General features: G+C 48.5%; 1 protein-coding gene across 7 annotated transcripts in view; it reads left to right on the top strand.

The window, feature by feature from the left end:
- PTCH1 (patched 1) overlaps positions 1 to 22229 on the top strand; it is a 76297-nt gene that overhangs the window by 46637 nt on the left and 7431 nt on the right. For all 7 annotated transcript variants that reach the window (XM_011927509.1, XM_011927508.1, XM_011927511.1 and 4 more), the window contains exons 13-20: positions 2564 to 2682; positions 3325 to 3727; positions 5146 to 5455; positions 10527 to 10669; positions 12748 to 12931; positions 14229 to 14509; positions 16028 to 16165; positions 19126 to 19268. In XM_011927509.1, the coding sequence (XP_011782899.1) occupies positions 2564 to 2682; positions 3325 to 3727; positions 5146 to 5455; positions 10527 to 10669; positions 12748 to 12931; positions 14229 to 14509; positions 16028 to 16165; positions 19126 to 19268 (1721 nt within the window). The remainder of the gene's footprint in view (positions 1 to 2563; positions 2683 to 3324; positions 3728 to 5145; positions 5456 to 10526; positions 10670 to 12747; positions 12932 to 14228; positions 14510 to 16027; positions 16166 to 19125; positions 19269 to 22229) is intronic.

Genomic DNA, 22229 nt, shown 5'->3' on the forward strand with positions numbered 1-22229 from the left:
CCACAACCTCTACCTCCTGGGTTCAAGCAATTCTTCTGCCTCAGCCGCCCGAGTAGCTGGAATTTTAGGCACCCGCCACCATGCCTGGCTAACTTTGTATTTTTAGTAGAGATGGGGGTTTCTCCATGTTGGTCAGGCTGGTCTCGAACTCCAACCTCAAGTGATCCTCCTGCCTTGACCTCCCAAAGTGCTGGGATTACAGGCGTGAGCCGCTGCGCCCGGCCCTCTTTATCATCTTCTAAACCCTGCTGAAGCCTCTCCCAGAAAGCCTGCCTTGACTGATCACCCCTACACCCCACTGAGCTGTTCTGCAGCCTGGCACCTGCCTTTATGATGCCATCCATCATTTGGGATTGTCATTTGCGTATAGGTCTTCCTCTGTGAGAATTGAGAGTAGGATTTTTCTTATCTTTGTGTCTTCAGCACCCAGCACAGTGCTGGACTTTTTAAAAGATCTCTCTCTCAGGTGAATTCTCCTGTCACAGTGGTGATGAGCTTATTTGTGTAGGCCTATCAGACAGGTCTTATATACATGAGAGTGGTAAGCTAACATGCTTCATATTTTTCAATTGATGAAGGATTTTCAAGATAGACCAAGAAGAAAGGGGTTAGGTCGTTTTTAGAAGAAGACTCTTGACGGAATTAATTATTAGAAGACATCTCTCCAGAAGTCAGGCTTGCTGGTTTACCTTGAGCGTAAACTCACAATTCCCATCCAAAGCCCTTTGTGGGAGTTCTCCCTCGATTGTGTTAGGTGCCAGTTATAGCCAGGTTTTCTTTCCTCACCCTAGGACGTTTACCAATTTGAGGTTTGTGAACTAAGCAGTTCTTTGAGAAGCCTCGTTTTTTATTTTCTTTCTCTCTCTCTTTTTTTTTTTTTTTTGAGACAGAGTCTCGCTCTGTCACCCAGGCTGGAGAGCAGTGGTGCAATCTTGACTCACTGCAACCTCTACCTCCCAGCTTCAAGCGATTCTCCTGCCTCAGCCTCCCAAGTAGCTGGGACTACAGGCGCCGCCACCACGCTCAGCTAATTTTTGTGTGTGTTTTTAGTAGAGATGGGGTTTCACCATGTTAGCCAGGATCGTCTCGATCCCCTGACCTCATGATCCACCTGCCTCGGCCTCTGAAAGTGCTGGGATTACAGGCGTGAGCCACCGTGCCTGGCTTCGTTTTTTATTTTCAAAGCCATGTCTGTCAATTCCCTGGCTCCTCAGCATCACCAGTGCATTTCTCTGTGGTGCCCCCTCTGCCATGCCCTTCCGAGCTGGGTGGACTTTCCACTGGCCTCTGTTGGGTCCTCTATTAACAGCCCAATTTTGTAATTTTTACTAGGTCAGCAGGAGATTTGCCAACACACTGCAGAATCTAGCCCTGTGTTTATTCTAGGTTATAGAGTGACTTTTGAATCTGTACTTATTTATTCTGCCTACTCTAATCACACACAGGAATTTCTTTCTGCTTAACTCTCCTTGGCCTTTTGTTTCTTGCTGTCACACCCCACTGGCTACTCCAGAGGCTATTTGGAATTTGCCTATGAAAACCTCAGGGGACACGTGTGAAATTGTATTTCATGTTTTAAAGGGGGACATTTTGATGAACTCGATCCACTTTATATAAAAGTGTTTAACTGTAAAATCAGGGTCGCGTGACCTCTTGGAAGCATTCTGGAAGGGAAACGCTTCTCTTTGTTTTACATTCTGTCTCGAGCGGCAAGTGCTCTCTGTTCTGCCTTTGTGGATTCGGTTTGGTTAGGTTACTACAACACGTTAGTAGTTTAGTGCCCAGGTGTGTGCCTTACCGGTTTATGGAATTATTAGAGATAGGTCCAGAAATAGTCAAGACTATTCCTGTCACATCGGCTCTTGATGTAGCAAAAGAAACTCTTAACATCCGTCATAGGTTCAAACACGTCAAGAGGAAAGGGAAAGAAAAATACTGTTTAAAAGCGTGTTTATTTTCTAAGCGGTCCTCCGATTGGGCGGAGGCGTATTGGTGACGTCTGATTGGGCAGAGGCGTATTGGTGACGTCTGATTGCGCGGAGGCGTATTGGTGACCTCTGGGTGGAGGGGTATTAGTGACCTCTGATTGGGCGGAGGGATATTAGTGACCTCTGATTGGGCAGAGGCGTATTGGTGACCTCTGGGTGGAGGGGTATTGGTTACCTCTGATTGGGTGGAGGGGTATTGGTGACCTCTGATTGGGCGGAGTGGTACTGGTGACCTCTGATTGGGCGGAGGCATACTGGTGACCTCTGATTGGGCGGAGGCGTACTGGTGACCTCCGATTGGGCGGAGGCGTACTGGTGACCTCCGATTGGGTGGAGGGGTACTGGTGACCTCCGATTGGGCGGAGGGGTAGTGGTGACCTCCGATTGGGCGGAGGCGTACTGGTGACCTCCGATTGGGCGGAGGGGTAGTGGTGACCTCCGATTGGGCGGAGGCGTACTGGTGACCTCCGATTGGGCGGAGGCGTACTGGTGACCTCTGATGGGGCGGAGGCGTACTGGTGACCTCTGATTGGGCGGAGGCATATTGGTGACCTGAATTTCTTTCCTGTTCCCAGGCAGCGGTAGTAGTGGTGTTCAATTTTGCCATGGTTCTGCTCATTTTTCCTGCCATTCTGAGCATGGATTTATATCGACGTGAGGACAGGAGACTGGATATTTTCTGCTGTTTTACAAGGTACGTTTTCAGACCGCTGCGGCCTTTTGGTTGGGTGCAGAATTGTGCAGAACTCTTTCAGCCTGTGGACTTAGACAGGAATGTGGGTAACAGGGTTTGTGCTGGCATGGAGGATACAGGGGAGAGCTTGGACAGAGGCTGCTTCCCTGGGGGGGCATCAGAGTCCCCAGGGCTTCCTTCTCCCCTGCCCCAGCTGAACAGTCTCGCAGCCCTCGGGATGCTGGTACCCATGACCCCGTTTCCCATCATGAACTGATGTTGCCAATTGTGGGAGTGTTTCATATCTCTGCGTTAAAGCAGAACAAGATTGAAAACCACCCATCTAGAAGATGTGTAGTCCTTTGGTGGTGGTTTGATTTTGTTTGGAATTATGCTTTGAAGGATTCGTCATGATGGAACTTGCTTTTGGAAGCCAAATTTAGGATCAGTTCTCCATGTGGCCTCCTCAGACTGACTTTTATCTAGTTCACCAGGCAATGGTGTTATCAGCCAGGCGATGTTTCTGGAGTTCAGCAGTGTAACGTTTCTCTTCCGAAGTCAGGGCTGTGTAAAATAGCTTCCCCGCACACAGTGAAAATGGCAGAATGAAAGCAGCGTTTCCCTCTTTAAGCGTAACATTGCAACGTGCTTCCCTCCTTTCAGCCCCTGCGTCAGCAGAGTGATTCAGGTTGAACCTCAGGCCTACACCGACACGCGCGACAATACCCGCTACAGCCCCCCACCCCCCTACAGCAGCCACAGCTTTGCCCATGAAACGCAGATTACCATGCAGTCCACTGTCCAGCTCCGCACGGAGTACGACCCCCACACACACGTGTACTACACCACGGCCGAGCCGCGCTCCGAGATCTCCGTGCAGCCCGTCACCGTGACACAGGACACCCTCAGCTGCCAGAGCCCGGAGAGCACCAGCTCCACAAGGGACCTGCTCTCCCAGTTCTCCGACTCCAGCCTCCACTGCCTGGAGCCCCCCTGTACCAAGTGGGCGCTCTCATCTTTTGCTGAGAAGCACTATGCTCCTTTCCTCTTGAAACCAAAAGCCAAGGTAATCCGCCACAACTGAAGACTCTTCCTGTCTTCAAAAAAATAACAGAACCTTTGGAGCTCATCCGATTGCTTTTACTTTTCTTCTTTTTCCTTAAAAAAAATTCATATAAGTACGATATATTTCAGTCCTCCAGAAGTCAACGCTTTTAGAGCATAGGGCCATTTTAATGAGGTTCTCTTCCATGGGAGTGAACCTCCATGCAGCGAGTTTTTTTATGAGGTTGTTTAAAAATGTGATTATTGCCAGGTGCGGTGGCTCATGCCTGTTATCCCAGCGCTTTGGGAGGCTGAGGTGGGAGGATGGCTTGAGCCGGGAGTTCGAGAACAGCCTTGGGCAACAAAGGACGACCCTGTCTCTACAAAATATTTTAAAAATTAGCCAGGGACAGGTGTGGCTCACGCCCGTAATCCCAGCATTCTGGGAGGCCAAGGCCAGCGGGTTGCTTGAACCCAGGAGTTTGAGACCAGCCTAGGCAACGTGGTGAAACTCCATCTCTACAAAAAATTGCCGGGGCATGGTGCTCTGCCTATAGTCCCAGCTGCTTAGGAGGCTGAGGTGGGAAGATCACTGAGCCCGGGGAGTCAAGGCTACAGTGAACCGTGGTGGCGCCACTTCATTCCAGCCTGGGTGAGAGAGTGAGACCCTGTCTCAAAAGAGAGAGAGGAAAAAAAAAAGGCATGGTGCTGTGTACCTGTAGTCCTAGCTACTTGGGCAGCTGAGACAGGAGGATCACTTGAGCCCAGGAGTTGGAGACAACAATGAGCCCTGATCATGCCACTGCACTCCATCCTGGGAAACAGAGCGAGATCCCAACTCAGATAAATAACAAAACAAGGCTGGGCGTGGGGGCTCACGCCTGCAGTCCCAGCACTTTGGGAGGCCGAGGCAGGTGGATCACCTGAGGTCAGGAGTTCAAGACCAGCCTGGCCAACATGGTGAATCCGCATCTCTACTAAAAATACAAAAAAAACAGCCAGGCGTGGTGGTGCACACTTGTAATCCCAGCTACTCAGGAGGCTAAGGCACGAGAATTGCTTGAACCTGGGAGGTGGAAGTTACAGTGAGCAGAGATGGCACCACTGCATTCTAGCCTGGGCAACACAAGACTCTGTCTCACCAAAAAAAAATATATATATATATACACACACACATATATATGTATATATATGTGTACATATAGCATATATATAATGTGTATATATATATACACACACACACACATATATATATATGAATAACAAAAATGCGATTACTATGATTTTATCCTTTTTCCTATGGGAGAACAACCCCTACAAGCTAAATCAGGTCAAGTGTGGTGGTGAAAACAAGGTATTAATTAGACAGCTTCTCTCTGTCCAGGCAGAGTCAGTGGTGCTCCCTGGGATCTGTCTGACCTTGTACCTCTTCTGTTCCAGGTAGTGGTGATCTTCCTTTTTCTGGGCTTGCTGGGGGTCAGCCTTTATGGGACTACCCGAGTGAGAGACGGGCTGGACCTTACGGACATTGTACCTCGGGAAACCAGAGAATACGACTTTATTGCTGCACAGTTCAAATACTTTTCTTTCTACAACATGTATATAGTCACCCAGAAAGCAGACTACCCGAATATCCAGCACTTACTTTACGACCTTCACAGGAGTTTCAGTAATGTGAAGTATGTTATGTTGGAAGAAAACAAACAGCTTCCCAAAATGTGGCTGCACTACTTCAGAGACTGGCTTCAAGGTGAGATGCTGTGGGAGGGCTTTCGTCCTTTTGGTCTTTTGCATGTTCAGCTTCAACAGGTTCCTTTGTCCTGATTATGAATGTGTCAGAGTAGAATGTAACACTGACGTGTTTCATGGGCTTATAAGAGTTGCTCAAGAGTCTTACCTGGACTGTTTCTGCAGCAGCCTCCCAGCTCTGGCTTTTCCCTGTAAAATGATGCAGATAATTCAGACGAGCTTCTGTGGGAAGGTACAGATGCACGTTAGGAAAAGGGGAGCATGTAACACATGGAGCCGAGGCTTCTGGTGCTTTCCTCTTGGATAGATGGTGACTAGTTTGGTGACCACATGAAATCAAAGTGTGCCTGGGATTACCAGACCGATTGCCAAATCACAGCTTACTGCACCAGGAGACGCCAGATAAGCAGTGGGCACAGTCTTACACTCCATATTTTGACCGTCCTTTAAAAAGTTATTTGTCTGTTTCTAATTGACTTTGTTTTTAGAGCAGTTTCAGGTTTCCCGGAAAATTGAGCAGAAGGTGCCGAGATGGCCCATGTCCCCCTTCCTCACCCATGCACAGCCCCCCACTATAAACATCCCGCAGCAGAGGGGTGTATTCGTTAACAGCTGATGAACCTGCACACTGTTACCCAGGCTCCGTAGTTTACGGTTGGGTTCATTTTGACCGTTTCTTGATTTGGTACATGAAGTAAAGTTATAAATGCTTAATCACATTTCACATTATTTTATAAGTAATCAAATTCTGCTTTAAAATGCCTTTCTTCGTGGGGTGCGGTGGCTCACACCTGTAAATCCCAGCACTTTGGGATGCCAAGGTGGGCAGATCACCTGAGGTCAGGAGTTCAAGACCAGCGTGGCCAACATGGTGAAACCCCATCTCTACTAAAAATACAAAAATTAGCTGGGCGTGGTGCTGTACCAGCTACTCAGGAGACTGAGGCAGGAGAATCACTTGAACCTGGGAGGTGGAGGTTGCAGTGAGCCTAGATTACACCATTGCACTCCAACCCAGGCGACAAGAGCAAGACTCCATCTCAAAAAATAAATAAATAATAAAGTGCCTTTATTGGTTTCTTCGCTCTTAGAAATGTTTCTAGGAAATATTCATCAGCTGGAGGGAAAAAAAAGTCTAAATTTTCTCCTGACCAACTGCATATAAATGTGTGCAGTGATTCCAAGAACATCTTTTCATTTATTCTGCGTTGACACATGCAAAGCCAAGTAGAGAATCAGGATAATTATCCCCCCAATTCAAGCAAAAACGCTTTTACTGGAGTACCAAATCATTATGGCCCCCAACATTTTTTGGCTTAGATTATCCAAATGATTGTCTTAATTTCCCACTTAATTAGGCTTGTTTAAACACAGATGTAAGTGCCTTTTTTGGTCTGAAGTCAATACACTTGTATGTAAAGACTCGGCAGCCAGTTTCCCTGAGAGTTTGCAGGAAATGGTCAACAACTTGAGGTTGGTGGAGGATAGTTCCATACAGCTAGCTTCTGGCCTTGACTTGTGTTTACCAGAACTTTGTGCCTACATGTGTAGCCAGTTTGACTTTCCTTTTGGAGGAAGGAAACATGCCATGATTATTATTTATTAACAGCTTCCTGAGACAAACGTGAATTTATTCCAAGCTTTATTTTTCATATTTAGTTTAGAAAGCAATGGTTTTCGGGATAATGAGTTAAAAGAGAGACATGGAGAGAATCCCTGCTTTTCATTTTCCCTGCATTGACCAAAGACATGCAAATAACTTGCCACAGATAACAAAGAGATCTGCTATGCTCTGCCAGTCTCTGTGCAGAGGAGGGTTATTGTAGAGTATATTTCAGTGTCTTTGGCCACTGCTCTGGAGTGTGGCATGCTAGGCAAGGATTGGGAAGAGGGTAAAGAGGGATTGTCTTAAGGCCGTGCAGGGGGTTAACCTTTTTATAGAGCATTGTAGATCATCTCTATACGTTTCTTCCTTTATAGATGTAAAGCAGCTGGACTTGAGATTTCTTTTTTAAGGTGCACTGGAATCATGTTTTGATTGCTATGTGAACGGCATACACCTAGACCAAGTGAGATCCATTGGTGCTAAGCAGTCAGGATCGCAGGCAGCCCTGGGACTCCATGACTGACTCTTACAAGGTCCACTAGAGCACTCAACACAGAATGACCAGACACTGGAGCCCTTTGCTGCCTACACGTTTTTCAGGCCTGTTGAGTGGTTGATGTGGTCTTTGAACATTTTCTCCAAGGAAACAATTAGCCTTGAGTCAGCTTTCCTTGCTGACATTTTTATGTGGTTTTCAAATGGTGGGAGCCTCATTGGTTTTTAATGGAATTCCCATTAAAACCATGTTATCTCATTGGTCTTTATCAACATTCCAAAAGTTTATCTTTGATTTGTTTGACTCCTAAAACTACATAATGGTTAATTTCAAAACTATCCCACATGTCACATCTTAAAACATACATGCAAACAAGGCGGAGTCAGATCAAAACCATGCCTCGAATCATGTGCAAATGTGTTCCTTTTTATTTCACGCTGGATTATGCAAACAAAATTGTGATTAACATTTTACTTCTGGGGTTCCATAGCTGAAGGAAAATGGGCAATCGGGGTTATTCCTTTAGGCCAGAACTTTACACTAGAAAATAATGACTGGCACAAGGTATTCATAATGGGAGACCTTCTAGCTGACATGTTAAGATTTGCTGTAAAATAAGTAAAATGTCACAGTTTTCTAGAGTGTGTGTGCGTTGGAATATGAAGCACTGGCTAAGGGGCAGTGGAGACCCAGCCTTATCCCTTGTCCTGTGTCCAGGGTCGGACCTTGTACATGTGCTTAGGCCAGCCCATTGTTACTTGAGCTTTTTGGTGATTCGTCAGAAAATACTGTAGTAATGGGGAAAGAACTTAACTGTTCCATAAAGTCGATCACTGTTTTATATTCATCTCTGAACCCCCAGTAGAGTAAATGGCACCTAAGGGACCAGCAGTGTGGATTCTGAGTTGAATCCAGTTTCCAACAAGGCCGACTTCCCCAAATAGGTTCTTTCTTCCTTTGTTTCACCCTCGGGTGTCCCAAAAGTCTTTGTGTGTGAATATTGTGAAACCGCCCTCAGATTTTGGGGACCCTGTTTGCCACCAGATGTTGTTGATGCTGGAGTTGAATCTGCTTGTCTTACTCCTGCCTTTGACACATCTTTGGGTACCACGGTGTCTCCCGGCACTGTAGGCCAGTGAGTGGCTCCATCTGCCTCTGCTGACTGGCTGCCAGGGTTTGAGCTCCGTCCAACACTCCCCTGCTGGGTGGCCTTCTCCAGGCTCCCCTCTCCAAGCCTCAGCTCCTCCACGTGTGAAGCCGGAGTGACTAACTGTAACGGGGCCGTCCCTTGGTTGCTGTGATGCCCAGCGCTGCCCCACACTCACCAAGCGTGAGCCTGTCTTCAGGATTAGCCGGTTAAGGGAGAGGGGCTTAAAGCCCAGGACGCGCCATGATGTCATGAAAACTGTGACGGCGAGGAAAACAGATGAGGTCTCCCTTTTTGAGGTGAGGGGAAAGGAGGAGCAGTAATTTTTCTTCTCCTGTTCATTTTTTTTCAAAAACAGGAAGAAAGGGCTTTCAGTAACAACATCTGCTGGGTGCCGTGTGTGCGCGTGCCTCCCTGTGAAAACCCGCGTGTCTGGGAGGTACGCGGCCCACCCCGTCGTCTCCCATCCCGTCTCCCCTCCACGCTCACCCCGACACGGCCTCCCTTCCCCACCAAGCCTACTGTCATCCCCAGATTGTTCCTCTAGCCAGTAGTGTCAGAAGGAGAGTTTCACTTCTCAGAGAGACAGAAGGGGGCCTGTGCTCCCCGCCCTCCGCCCACTTCAGACCCCAAGAGCTTAACCATTCTGAGCACTAACGCAACCAGATTTTTTTTTTGAAGCCTTTGAAGTCATCCAGGGCATGTCCTGAAATGAAATAAACCCTTCTCCCTTCTTGCTAGCCGTGTCCAACCCATACATGCACAGCTTGTTCAAAAGCTGTGGTTTCCTGAGCTGCTGGGGTTGGGAGTTCTACTTGGGAGGCGGTAGGGAGGGGTGGGGGTGTCCCAGAGAGCGTGCGCACCAGCCGGCGCTCAGACCCTGAGGCCGGGTCACCGGGGCCCTGTTTTCTCTTCCAACACGCTTATCTCTTTACAGCTGCAGCCAAACCGTCAGGTCTGTAATGATGGTTTTGATTACCGAGGCCAAGCGCAGCTGTGTGTGGTGGACTGGCGGGCTCGCCCATCCCCCAGGCCCAGAAAGCTCTTTCCTCCCCCTCCCCGGCTTGTGGTTTGTCATCTGTTCTCACAGAGCCTCCTTGTATTGGCCTGTGGCTTCCTGTTCTCAATCGGATCCAAATTTACCCCGTGAGGTATTTCCCTGCACGCACATGAGTGCCTTCCCTTCCTTCTCCTCCACCCCCTCTCCTGAGGAAGGGTGGCAGAGAGGAAGAGAGCAGTCGAGAGTGAATAGGTGTTGGCTGTGATCTTTACACAACCTGGCAGCGGATCCCACAGCTTGTGTTAGCTCCACAAGTCGAACAGATGGAACAAATTGACAGAATCGTGTTCGCTCACCCTGGGCTCCAGAAGCAGCTGAGCTGCTGTTTGAAGTTGGGAGTTTGAGTATGCTTTTCCCCTCCACGTGGGATTTCTGGGTGTGTTGAAGAACCCATGACTTAGCACCCCAAGTGGCACAAAACGGTGAATGACCCTGGTGGGTGTCTCCACCGCACTCTTGCCTTCTTTTGTAATTGTCATGGGGCGAAAGGAGGAGAGCGGTTTTTCTTAAGATAAAATATGAGTATTTGTTTCACAGAAACAGATCATCTCCTTCCCCCTTTTCAGCAGTGGCTGGCAGCAGCTGCAGTTCATTCATGAAAGTCCAGCGCTTTCAGTCACAGTGGATGTGGAACACGGAGGGCGTGTTTCTGATGGACGTCTGAGAGCCCCCTGCCCTGCTCACTCTCCTCAGCCCACCCCGTTAGGACCAGGGTCCTTCTGGCTGCGAGTTGTAATGGGTTACAATCATTTGCCATTTCTAGGACTTCAGGATGCATTTGACAGTGACTGGGAAACCGGGAAAATCATGCCAAACAATTACAAGAACGGATCAGACGATGGAGTCCTTGCCTACAAACTCCTGGTGCAAACCGGCAGCCGCGATAAGCCCATCGACATCAGCCAGGTACTGCCACTGCTGTGCACTGAGGGCGCGTCCAGGGCTGCGCGGCCGCTGCCCTGGTGGAGGCCGCTTCACAGCATGTGACCCCACCCTGTGCTCTCTGGAGACCTGAGGCACTGGGAGCTGGTAGAAGGAATACTGGGTCACTCTACTTACTTCACCTCCTCCCACCAGCTAATTGTGTGACCTCAGGCCAGCCAGTGCGCCTCGCTTTCCTCATCTGTCAAATGGGACAGGCGTGTTCCTACCGCCAGAGCGACGGTCAGAATGAAGCGCAGCCGAGAGAGTGCAGGCTCTTTCCAATGTTGGAAACGCAGCAGCGTGTGATTCTTTGAGTTCTAGGACTCGGTACCATGTTGGTCTTCATGGTATTCAAGCTTGGAAAGATGGGTTTCTTGGGTAGCGGTCATTTGGATGAGCAGAATTTGGGGTAGGGGGTGGGTTAGGAGCTTGGAGAGGCGATAGCAGGATAGGAGGGTTTGTTAACGTTGGAGATCTCTGGGCGGCCCTGGCCCCAGGAGTAGACAGATCGCTGTGTGATGAGTGAAGCAGACAGAAACGTGCACCCTTGGAGTCGGAGTGGCCACGCCATTCTGCTCACTCCTGCAGCACTAACTGTGTGTGTCTGGGAATCATATTCTCCACCTGGGTCTGCATCTTCTTCCTGCCGCTTGGTTCCCAGCGTACCCCTTTTCGTTCCGCAGGTGTGTTCAGGAGTGTGTTGGACTCTTCCCGTTGTGCGGGGCCCGGGCTAGGGCTGCTTCAGCTTCCTCAGAGCCTCTTCCCTCCGCTCTTTGTAGCTTGCTTGCTTCACCTTCAGGCAGAAAACCGTCATACTAATGATCTTCTCAGCAGCTCTGTTTATTGTCTCCCCTTGTTTGCTGGCGTTCAAGGTGACAGATTTACAAAGTACATTGTTCAGAGTTGTTCAGGAGTATGAAACTCCGAGCTCACAGCAGCAGGCAGCAGACTGTCACGTTTCCCAAGGATGCGGGCAGAGGAGTCTGCCTCAGAGACACCAGGGAGGTGCCCAGGCAGCGAGGCTGGGCAAGGGACCAGGGACTCTGTGGGACGAACAGGATTGGGCCAGGCCCCCGGATATCATCTCCTCCTCCCGGGAGGGAGAAAGGCGTGCCTCATGCACGGAGGCCACGGGCTGCGCTGTGTGATTCCAGGGATGTGTTGAGGACGTACAGTTGTTACATATCCTGTGGATTAATTGAATCCAGATTCCCGAAATCCAGTTCTCTCACTCTCTCCCTGTTCCTTTTTCCTTCACTCCTTCTCTGGGAGCTGCTGTCACTGGTGTTTTTCATTTTGTTTTAAAAAGACCCAAAGTGAGGAACGAGGCCTGAATCTAAAATAAACAGGAAACAGAATTTTTCTATGTATATAAAACATACATACACATACTGAGTCCCACAGAGCTCCCCACCTCAGCGAAGCCCACCAGCCCTCCTGCAGAGGGAGCACATTTGGCCACGCAGACGACGCGGCCTGCTGAGTCCAACAACCTCCGGGAACAAGATCACCCTGCGAGGCTGAGGGTGTACACTCGTTCCTTGCACTTTCTGGCACTGGGCATTTTTTGAATCCACAGGTCATAGGAGTCTAGTGTTAGCAAAATTTATACAGATGTTGTTTTATTTTTATAGCTTTCCTCCATTTACTGGGTGGCATTTCCTTCAGTGTTAACAACAGAGGTTAACTGCACACAGACGTGCATGGGGACTCTTGCCAGGTTTCTCCCCCTTCCCCTCCTATAAATATGTTTCTCCAGATTGTTCATTCTCTGCCTTGGCTGCAGACGGTCTTTTAGCATTCAGATTTAATTGGTTCAGCCAATTCCTGGGCCATCTGCAGAACTGTGTTTGTTGTAAACACGCCAGTGATTGCATCCTCTGATAAGTGCACATTGAAAGAAATCAAAGGTGTTCTGATGGGATTTTCGACACTTTCAGCAGTGGGCATTCTATCCTTTGTTGTGATGCTGGTGCGCAGCGCGGCTTCTGTGCTCTCAGGGCAGAAGTGTGTTTGCCCAACCCCATTCTCAAACGCCTCTGTTCTTCCCATTTTTGTAGTTGACTAAACAGCGTCTGGTGGATGCAGATGGCATCATTAATCCCAGCGCTTTCTACATCTACCTGACGGCTTGGGTCAGCAATGACCCTGTCGCGTATGCTGCCTCCCAGGCCAACATCCGGCCGCACCGACCGGAATGGGTCCACGACAAAGCCGACTACATGCCTGAAACAAGGCTGAGAAGTAAGTAGGGTTTTATCAGGGGTGCTGGGAGCTGACAGAGGTGCCTTCCCTGGTTCTCCAAACTCAGCAACAGCCTTCGTCCGTTGACGCTACCCAGGGTTCAAAAGTGTAAACAGAACAATCAATTTCTTCTCGTTTAAAACTCCGGGAGACAGACAAGGATGCGTAATGGGATACAACCCCACGCTCTGTCACGTTGGGAAATAAGCGTCTCGTCTCCGTGCGTAGCTTCGATGCTAGGACGCTCATTAGGCATTGCTCTCGCATACCAGCTGTTCCCTGTGAACACCGGGGGCGCCTCCAGGTTGAGTGTTATTTTACTATTGCAGAGTTTTATCGCTGAGGATTATATGTTTATCTTCACTTTGTCAACTCTGGTGTTGAAGCGATTTTTGGCACATCGGGTCGTTCCTATAAGCCACCAAGCACCTGCACTCTGTCAAAGCTGTTTAAACCGGAGCGGAGAAGTCTGTACACAACAGTGTCCTCTTCCTTTCACCTCTCAGCCCGGAGTTTGAAAGCTGGTTCTGTGTGGATTTCATGTGCATTTCTGGTGGAGACATGAGTAGCGTATGCTTTGGATACCGGGCCCAGGGAGGATGTGAGAAAGAAGACGGGTCCCCTTGCAAACGTGGCTGGAGACTCAGCGAGTCGTGCTTCCCGGGATCTAAACCCCAGAGCCCTGTGGCAGGCAGCCAAGGCTTGTCTTAATGAAAATTTATAGTTGAGATTATAATAGGGCAAATCATGTTTAGCAAGTCAACTGAATGACCCCAGAGGGTCTGGAACACACAACGGCAGTAACTAAATGCTTGTTGTGTAAGGATTTCTTCCCCTGTTGCTGAAGACTTAGCATTGCATTAGAAAAGAAGCATGCAAGGTTTAAGTGTGTTCAGTCACCAAAAGGATAAGTTAAGCATTTTTCTCAGGAAAGCAGGACTCCAGAGTTATTTTGCTCTTGGAGGTGATTGAATCAAACTGCATGAACTCGGTATTTTCATGTGTGTCAAGAAATGTTCCCAGAATGTAAGCCTGGAGTTTTCAGACCCCTCAGAAAGAATGACTGCTGGAAGATTAAAATTGAATGTTAAAAAATACGCAGATCACAGAGTTAAACATTTTTAAACCAAATGGGTAGATTGTAAAGGCCTGGAGGCTGTGATGAGGATTGTTTGTCCTTTGTATCGTGTAGAAGAGCAGTCAGTAAGCTTTCATGCAAAGTTCTTCTCTCTTTCCATTGAAACTGCGATGCTCCTCTCCCCTGGGCTGCTCCTAACCTGTGCCCTTCTCTGTCCAGTCCCGGCAGCAGAGCCCATCGAGTATGCCCAGTTCCCTTTCTACCTCAACGGCTTGCGGGACACCTCAGACTTTGTGGAGGCGATTGAAAAAGTAAGGACCATCTGCAGCAACTATACGAGCCTGGGGCTGTCCAGTTACCCCAACGGCTACCCCTTCCTCTTCTGGGAGCAGTACATCGGCCTCCGCCACTGGCTACTGCTGTTCATCAGCGTGGTGCTGGCCTGCACGTTCCTCGTGTGCGCCGTCTTCCTTCTGAACCCCTGGACGGCCGGGATCATTGTGAGTGTGTTATAAGGGGCTTTGTGGAAGTCAAATTCCTTTCAGCATAGCTCTTTCTGCAGCCGGGAAGTTTGGTTTATGTCTGGGCCTCTGGAGGAGGGTATAGCTTGCATCATCCGTAATATATTTATTCTATTGGAGGTGGTGAGGTCCATGGTTAAGGTGGAACCTCTAATGGCCTCATTCTTAGGTCCTCTCTCCCGTAGCTTGAAGATTTTTATGGAAAGATAGGGGACTTTTTAAAGCACACTTTCCATCACAACTCTGAGCATTTATTAAATCAAAACACTCAAAGCCTAGCTCATTTTTTCTTTAATTGAAAAGTGTCATTCTGTGACCTCATCCAGGCCTAATAATAACATAGCAGGTTCTTCTACATTTAACACGGAGGGACAATCAGAGACGTTAGGACAGTGATATATGGAGAACATGATTTTGTGTGTTTTAAGTCCTGGGGGGAGATGATAAACTAATATTACGAGCCTGTTTTTTGGCATCCCTTCTCCAAAATACTCTCAGATTTGACGTAAGTTTCATGTAAAGTCTAATAAAACCGTGGCAGTGTTTAAATTCTGTGAACTATGGTGTAGCCTTTAAAATGCCAAAATTATAAAAACAGAGGCCAGATTTTGTGTCTGCACCGTGAGTCTGTGCAGCAGGTACGTTAAAAGGTAAATGTTTAGTCTGGGAGAGTTTTCGTGGCACTTAGCAATTGATGTTGTCCATCTCTCATCATTCCTTCCCCTCCCTCCACTGCTGCCCACCGCCCACCCCCAGAAAAGAAAGATCGTTTTTCTCCTTCTGTTCCATCTGGGTAACTCGTTGTTTATTTGTATCTTCTCCCCTTTGGACCAGGAAACCCCAAATCTAACTCACAGATTTCATTTCCATTTCCCCGCAAATTTTTACCAGGAAGATGAAAGGCAAGAAGCTTTTCCTTGGATTTAACAATTGGCTCAGTCCACCCCAGCTGTCCCCAGCTCTTCAAAGTGCAGGGGTCCTGTAACCTGACACACGTCAGCTGATGACGACCTCCCCGCTTCCCTCGCCCCCAGATCATCTTCACTTAACCTGCAGGTTTGCCCACAAAAGCAAAACTACTTTGACCTGCAAGAACTTTCATTCACCCCGTCCCATCCGCTTTCTTTAGAATGGAGAGTGAGGCAACCAAATACTTAATGATGGGTTCACGGATAGTTTCTGACGGCTGAGACCCAAGCAGGAGGAGAGATGGATCTTGTTGTAATCTAGGCGAAATTCGTAGCCGAGCGGTGCGTCCATGCTTGCGTGATTCCTCGTGGATTGCTCTGGTGGAGTTGTTCTGTGTGTTTTTTGCTGTCTCCCTTCAAAGCGGGAAGATGAATTTGGCAGTAAAGGTGGTGTCCAGAGTTAAAGCAAGTCAGTCTGTTCATTGTGTTGATCTGAACCGAGGACACCTTAGCCCTCTGGCGGCTTCCCTTGTGGGCAGCCCCGGAGGGTAACCTGCCCGCCCACTGACCACTGTGTGCCCTGCTCCAGGTGATGGTCCTGGCACTGATGACGGTCGAGCTCTTTGGCATGATGGGCCTCATCGGAATCAAGCTCAGCGCCGTGCCCGTGGTCATCCTGATCGCGTCTGTCGGCATCGGAGTGGAGTTCACCGTTCACGTTGCTCTGGTATGGGAGACGCTTGAAGCAGAAACTTTGTGAAAAAACAACGGCTCTGCTTGTTTCCAAGTGGGAACCTTGGCATTCTCCCTGTGCATGGCAGGGAAGAGGCCTCAGGGCGCAGGGCCCCTAGGAGAGCCTGTGAGGTTTCTGGATGCCTTTCCCTCGAGGGAGGCTGAGGAGAGGGGTGTGGAAGGTACACGGCTGTGGGCCCTGTCAGCCGTAGGCAGTGCAGGGTTGGTGTGTTGGAGTGGGCCTGGGAGGGCCGTGCTCACCTGACACTGACTGTCATTACACCCCCGTGACTCCTGACACGGTGGCGTTTGTTCGTAAGGCAGATCATGCGGTGAGTGTGTGGGTGGGCACACCCAGAGGCTTAAACACACCAGGAGCAGTGGGGATAAAATGAGACCACGCTCACAGGCTTGGGGATGGCATCATTGAGGGTGAGGTGAGCTGGCAGCCAAGGAAGTACCCTCGGGCTTAGGAGTGGAGGCTCCATTGTTCAGCTCCGGGGAACTGGCTCTTCTCCCTAAGCCCACCCAGCTCCTCAGACCTCCCAGCCTCTGCATTCACAACAGCAGAAAGTAAGAGAACCAGTGTTGCTTTCAACAGACATTTTTTCCCCCCTCTTTGTCTGTGCCTTGCCCTGTGAACGCTTTGTTGGAGGTAATTAAACTTCAGAAGGAATCTTTAGGCCAGGAGATAAATCTGTTGTATACTTTTATGAAAGAATTATCCAAAACCTCACAACTGTGTAACTCATGTTCCATCTGCAGATTAGAGCCGAAGAATTTGGGGTTATCAGTAGGCATTCAATCAATAAATGCCTTCACCTATTAAATACCGATGTGCGAAATACCCTAGCTAGGAAGCCAGCGCTGGGCTTGGACCGAGTCACTTCCACCATTGCTTTTGCAATCTCCAGCGTGGGTTCCCTTTGGGCTCAGCACATGGCACATGCATGTCTCCACACAGGCCACAGCCTTGTGCCTTCTGCAGTCTTTCCAGGGCTATTGTGATACAATTGAGAGATTGTAAACTTTTGTGTTTTGGAAGGAATGCTTTGTTGAAGTTATCCCCTTTTTTTACAGTGTATCATAAAAAGCCAATAATACAGAAACAGTATTCTCTAAATTTCGAGGCTGCTCAAATTATTTTCTTCCTTTGAGCTGGGAGGAGGGACTATTTTTTAAAAAAGAAGAGTGCCGGCCTAGAGTTTAGAAAACCCCCAATTCTAATACAGTTCTTCAAAAGGGAGATAAATTTGCCTGTGAGTTAAGAATCCACAAGTTATTTTATTCTGATGCAAATGGAAACCACCTTGTTTGGAAGCTAGCATGGCAAACAGGTCTCTAGAGCAGATTTTTACCATGGAAATGCTCACTACAGTCTCTAAACTCTAGGACCTCGAGTCCAAGTCATTTTCAGTATTCTCATCCTCCCTGTGAAACTGCATTTAGAGTTGCCAGTTACTGCTCTTTTGAGGTTTGTAAAATGGTGGAATAAGGCGTGAAGAAGTCTCTTCTTCCATGGATGTCTTCAGGAAATCAGTGGGTTCCCATTCATTTGCTGTTTTGGTAACACAGAAGCAGCGTGTGACAGGGTCATCACAACTTGGCCCTTATGGCCTCATGGCCCAAATATGACGTAAGGCAGCATGGCTGAAAACCCCATTGGTGCCTTCTGCCAAGAGCAGAAGGCAGCCATGTTGACCCTAATGTCTTTACCAACTCTTTGAAAGAGTAGAACCTGCTTGAGAGAAAAAAGTATGAAAACTCTTAGCACACCTTTGTATATTGGTCTTTTTTCTTTTTTTTTTTTTTTTTTTTTTGAGACGGAGTCTCGCTCTGTCGCCCAGGCTGGAGTGCAGTGGCGGGATCTCAGCTCACTGCAAGCTCCGCCTCCCGGGTTCACGCCATTCTCCTGCCTCAGCCTCCCAAGTAGCTGGGACTACAGGCGCCCGCCACCTTGCCCGGCTAGTTTTTTGTATTTTTTAGTAGAGACGGGGTTTCACCGTGTTAGCCAGGATGGTTTTGATCTCCTGACCTCGTGATCCGCCCGTCTCGGCCTCCCAAAGTGCTGGGATTACAGGCTTGAGCCACCGCGCCCGGCCTATTGGTATTTTTTCATCTGTTAAAGAGAACGACCGCCTCAGTCCTTCTGCAGGTAGGTAAGGCGTAGAAACGCATCCTGCCAAAGACACCCAGCCCTCTCCTCTCGGCATAACCCAGAACAGCCTGAACTTCAGAGAGAGAACTTGTGCCAGGCTTAACACTCCCTGCAGGGGTCACACGTTCAGGCCAACAGTCTGATCTTCCAGAATTTACTCTGCAAAGTTCCCATTAAGTATCAACAGCATTCCGGGCCTGGAAGAGCTTTAGGACTGCAGGAGAGACAGGGATGTGCCCACACAGCATTCGAAAGGGCTTGATTCAAATGTACGGTCCTGTGTATTTCTTGCAATACTCTCATAGTGCTTAGGTGTGCTACAAACACAGCCTGAGACAGCGACAGAAGGTCTCACCTCTGCATGATCGTGAGGGCGTGTGTGTAGCACCCAATGACTTGGGACACTGAGCTAAGCTCTTGGCCATCCAGTGCATTAGCCAGAATCCTGTTGCTGTGGGAATTGGAGGTCTCACGTGTGAGTGGGGTGAGATCATTAAAGGGGGGGAAACTTAGGGGTGAGTAGCAGTGAAAAGAAGGGGACATTTCTATCCATTTTATATAGTTTTGGTTTTACTGTGTTCAAGATTAATGTCAACACCAAATATGACCCAGTGTCATGAAGAGGTCATCTTAGTTTAAGTCTAGATGCAGCTAGTTGAGCCACTCTGGTTACACGTTCTAGCAGCTGAAACAGCAAAGTGTGAGCAGTTCTGAGAGCTTGTCGAACTTAGGACAGAGCTGAGCACTTACCATGTGAAGTCCAGGAACCTGATCTTGTGAACATCCTCCTTGCACAGGCCTTTCTGACGGCCATCGGTGACAAGAACCGCAGGGCTGTGCTTGCCCTGGAGCACATGTTTGCGCCCGTCCTGGACGGGGCCGTGTCCACTCTCCTGGGAGTGCTGATGCTTGCGGGATCTGAGTTCGACTTCATTGTCAGGTAAGCAGGTGTGTGCAAGGAGACATGTTTTAAAAATCATTGTTATTGAGCCGGGTGCAGTGGCTCATGTCTGTAATCCCAGCGCTTTGGGAGGTCGAGGCGGGTAGATCACAAGGTCAGGAGTTCAAGATCAGCCTGGCCAAGATAGTGAAACCCCATCTCTACTCAAAATACAAAAATTAGCCAGGTGTGGTGGTGGGCATCTGTAATCCCAGCTACTCGGGAGGCTGAGGCAGAGAACGTCTTGAACCCAGGAAGCAGAGGTTGCAGTAAGCCGAGATCGCACCACTGCACTCCAGCCTGGGCGACAGAGCAAGACTCTGTCTCAAAAAAAAAAAAAAAATCATTGTCATTAGCTCAGGCGATCTTGGTTGCTTATTTCCTTCTGTATCTGGTAGATTGCGGCATCTCGTCATTGTGACTCTGCTTTCTTTTGAATTTGTTAACTTAGAGATACTCAGAGGTGTGAAGACAAGCTCTCTTCTAGAGCTGTCTTGGGGAATATCTTGGAAACAGAAGATAAAGGGTTTGGGACTGGCAGCAAGGACAATTCCACAGCTTGGAGCCGAAGGATCACCCAATAGGGGGCCCGTTATTGGTGTCTCAGGTTAGAAACATCGGTAGAAAGAGATGCCAGATTTAACCTATGCTCCCTCTCCTTCAAACTGTGGAAAAGAAAGCTTAAAAATACCTAAATTTGTCACCTGGCTTTATTCTTCTAAGAAGTGAAAATGATGTGCCCAGATTACATAGTCGAGTCCCCACAATTAGGAAGCGTTTGGCAATGGACTTTGGTGTCAACTCTTGGGAATCTAAGCCTAGTTTGGATCTCAAGGCAAGTCATTTCCAGTTGATGTAATTAAGAATATGACTTTGTGAAATATAAAAGAGTGAGTTTTCCTTTTGAAAAGAATTTGAGAACTGCAGAGGAGGAAACGCTCGCTGTTCTGAGCGGCCTCCATAGCTTCGTGAGAGAGCTGCTCTCGGACAGAACCCTGCTACTTTCTGGAGCGCTGAGGCCAGAATCACCAATAAGTAAAAGATAGTCCAGGATTAGAACCATGACAGGGCACAGCTAGATGTGAGAAGTGACGGGTTTGTTTGGCACGCTTCAGTACTGCGAGGTGGTGTGTGCGTCAGAGAGAGAGACCGGCTTCTCATCTTCGAGTAAAAAGAAGAAGGTTTCAACTAGAAGTTTTAGCCAAAGTTTTATTACGGGAGAAAGATGAGTCCATTGGTTGGCCTGTGGCAAAGCCCACTGGGCAGCTTGGCATCGTGGAGGCTGCCTTCCTAGAATGAGTGCCAAGCTTGCTTGTTGCAGTTTTTGCATAGAGTGATGGTGAAGACCAGCGCTTCAAACACCGATGTGCTGAGGCATCATCTGAGGCTAAGTGCAGGGCTGATTGCGGGGGGCAGGGGGCGGGGGGCGGGGTGAGGGCTGGGTCTGCATCTCCAGCTACCTCCCTGCAGTGTCCATGGAGCTAGACTTCTCAGCACAAACTACTGCTAAGCCAGCAAGCCAGTTCCTAAATTCCTGTTTGCCAATACCAAATAGATAGTTGCCCAACTGAGTTAAATGTTTTGGTCTATGTTTTATTTATTTTAGTTCTTAGTTTGATTTTAGCTTTTCCTTTGTTCTTAGCATCCACTTTTTCAGGCACTAACGTGTTATCGCTATGATATAAAAGCCCAATGTCAAGTAGAGTTTCTTTTGCATATTTACTTTCTCATTTAACACAAATATAACAAGCACCCCGTAAGTGCCATTTGCACAACAGCAAATAATGGGGACCCCCCATATCCCTCTGTGTAGCTTAAGGTCTTTTGGGGGCAGAGACGAGTTCACAGGCAAAACCAGGGGAAATGCAAGGTGTGCTGTGGTCTTGCGAGTTTACGGGAGGGTCTCACTCAGCCTTGTGGGGGATGCTGAATGAGGAAACAGCCTGAATTAGAGCCCCCAGCTGGAAACCTGGCAGCCGGAATCCCAGCACTCTCCTGTCACCCGGGGTTGTTCCCGCCCAGAAATATCAGGGTTCCTCTTTCAAGCACTTAAAAGGGCTTCCCATTTTCTAGAACGGGATGGATTAACCTGATAAATGCCTCACCAAGGTCAAATACATGAGCAGACACTGTATATGCTAAGCCGTCAGAAATCTAATTGGCCTGTTTATGCTTCAGCTAGATGGATGGGATGCAAATGTCTTAATGCGGCTGCTGATACGTGCCCCAGCCGAAAGTTCCAGCAGTTTACATTAGACCAAGACATTGGCTGCTTGGTTTTTACTAATGCAGTTCAGAAGTTCTGAGTGTTTACAATAGCTGCGAGGTATTTGTATTTTTGTAGGGATTCTCTCTCCTTTCATCTGATGTCAGAACACATACAGACACGGCAGCACTGGTTGCCTGTTTAATTTTATGAACCAGAGGACCATTAACAGATAGATATCTTGCCTTCCCTCTTCCCAGAACATCCTGATTCTCTCCCCCACCCCAGCCCACTTCCATCCGAGTTGCCCTAGAAATCATTAGTTCCAGAAACGCATCCCTGCTGGCGTCCGTGCCCTCCAGCCGTGCCGAGTGTCCGCCAGAGGCTGTCCCTGGCTGACAGGTTTACCTTGGTATTCATGAAGGATTCCAGACCTTAGCCCTCAATGGTGGGAAAGCAGAACTACTTGTGCACTCTTCTCCTCTGCCATGGTGCTGCGGCCTTTATGTTTGAATTGGCTGACGCAAAACAAGAGTATTCAGAGATGCTAAATTGTTCAACAAAAGATTGGCCCGCAGAGCAGCCCCGCCATTGTGGAGCGCCCTCGCCCAGCACAATGCCCCAGCTCCCACAGAATGGGCAGCCTTTTCTTTGCAGAAAGCTGGTTCCTGTGTTCTAAAAAGGTTGCAATTGGAGCTATTTGGTAAAACTGGAACTCACAGAATTCTAGGCAGAAAGTTGTGATTAATGAAAGC

This window comes from Colobus angolensis, unplaced genomic scaffold, assembly GCF_000951035.1.
Source record: "Colobus angolensis palliatus isolate OR3802 unplaced genomic scaffold, Cang.pa_1.0 Scaffold72, whole genome shotgun sequence".
Taxonomy (NCBI): domain Eukaryota; kingdom Metazoa; phylum Chordata; class Mammalia; order Primates; family Cercopithecidae; genus Colobus; species Colobus angolensis.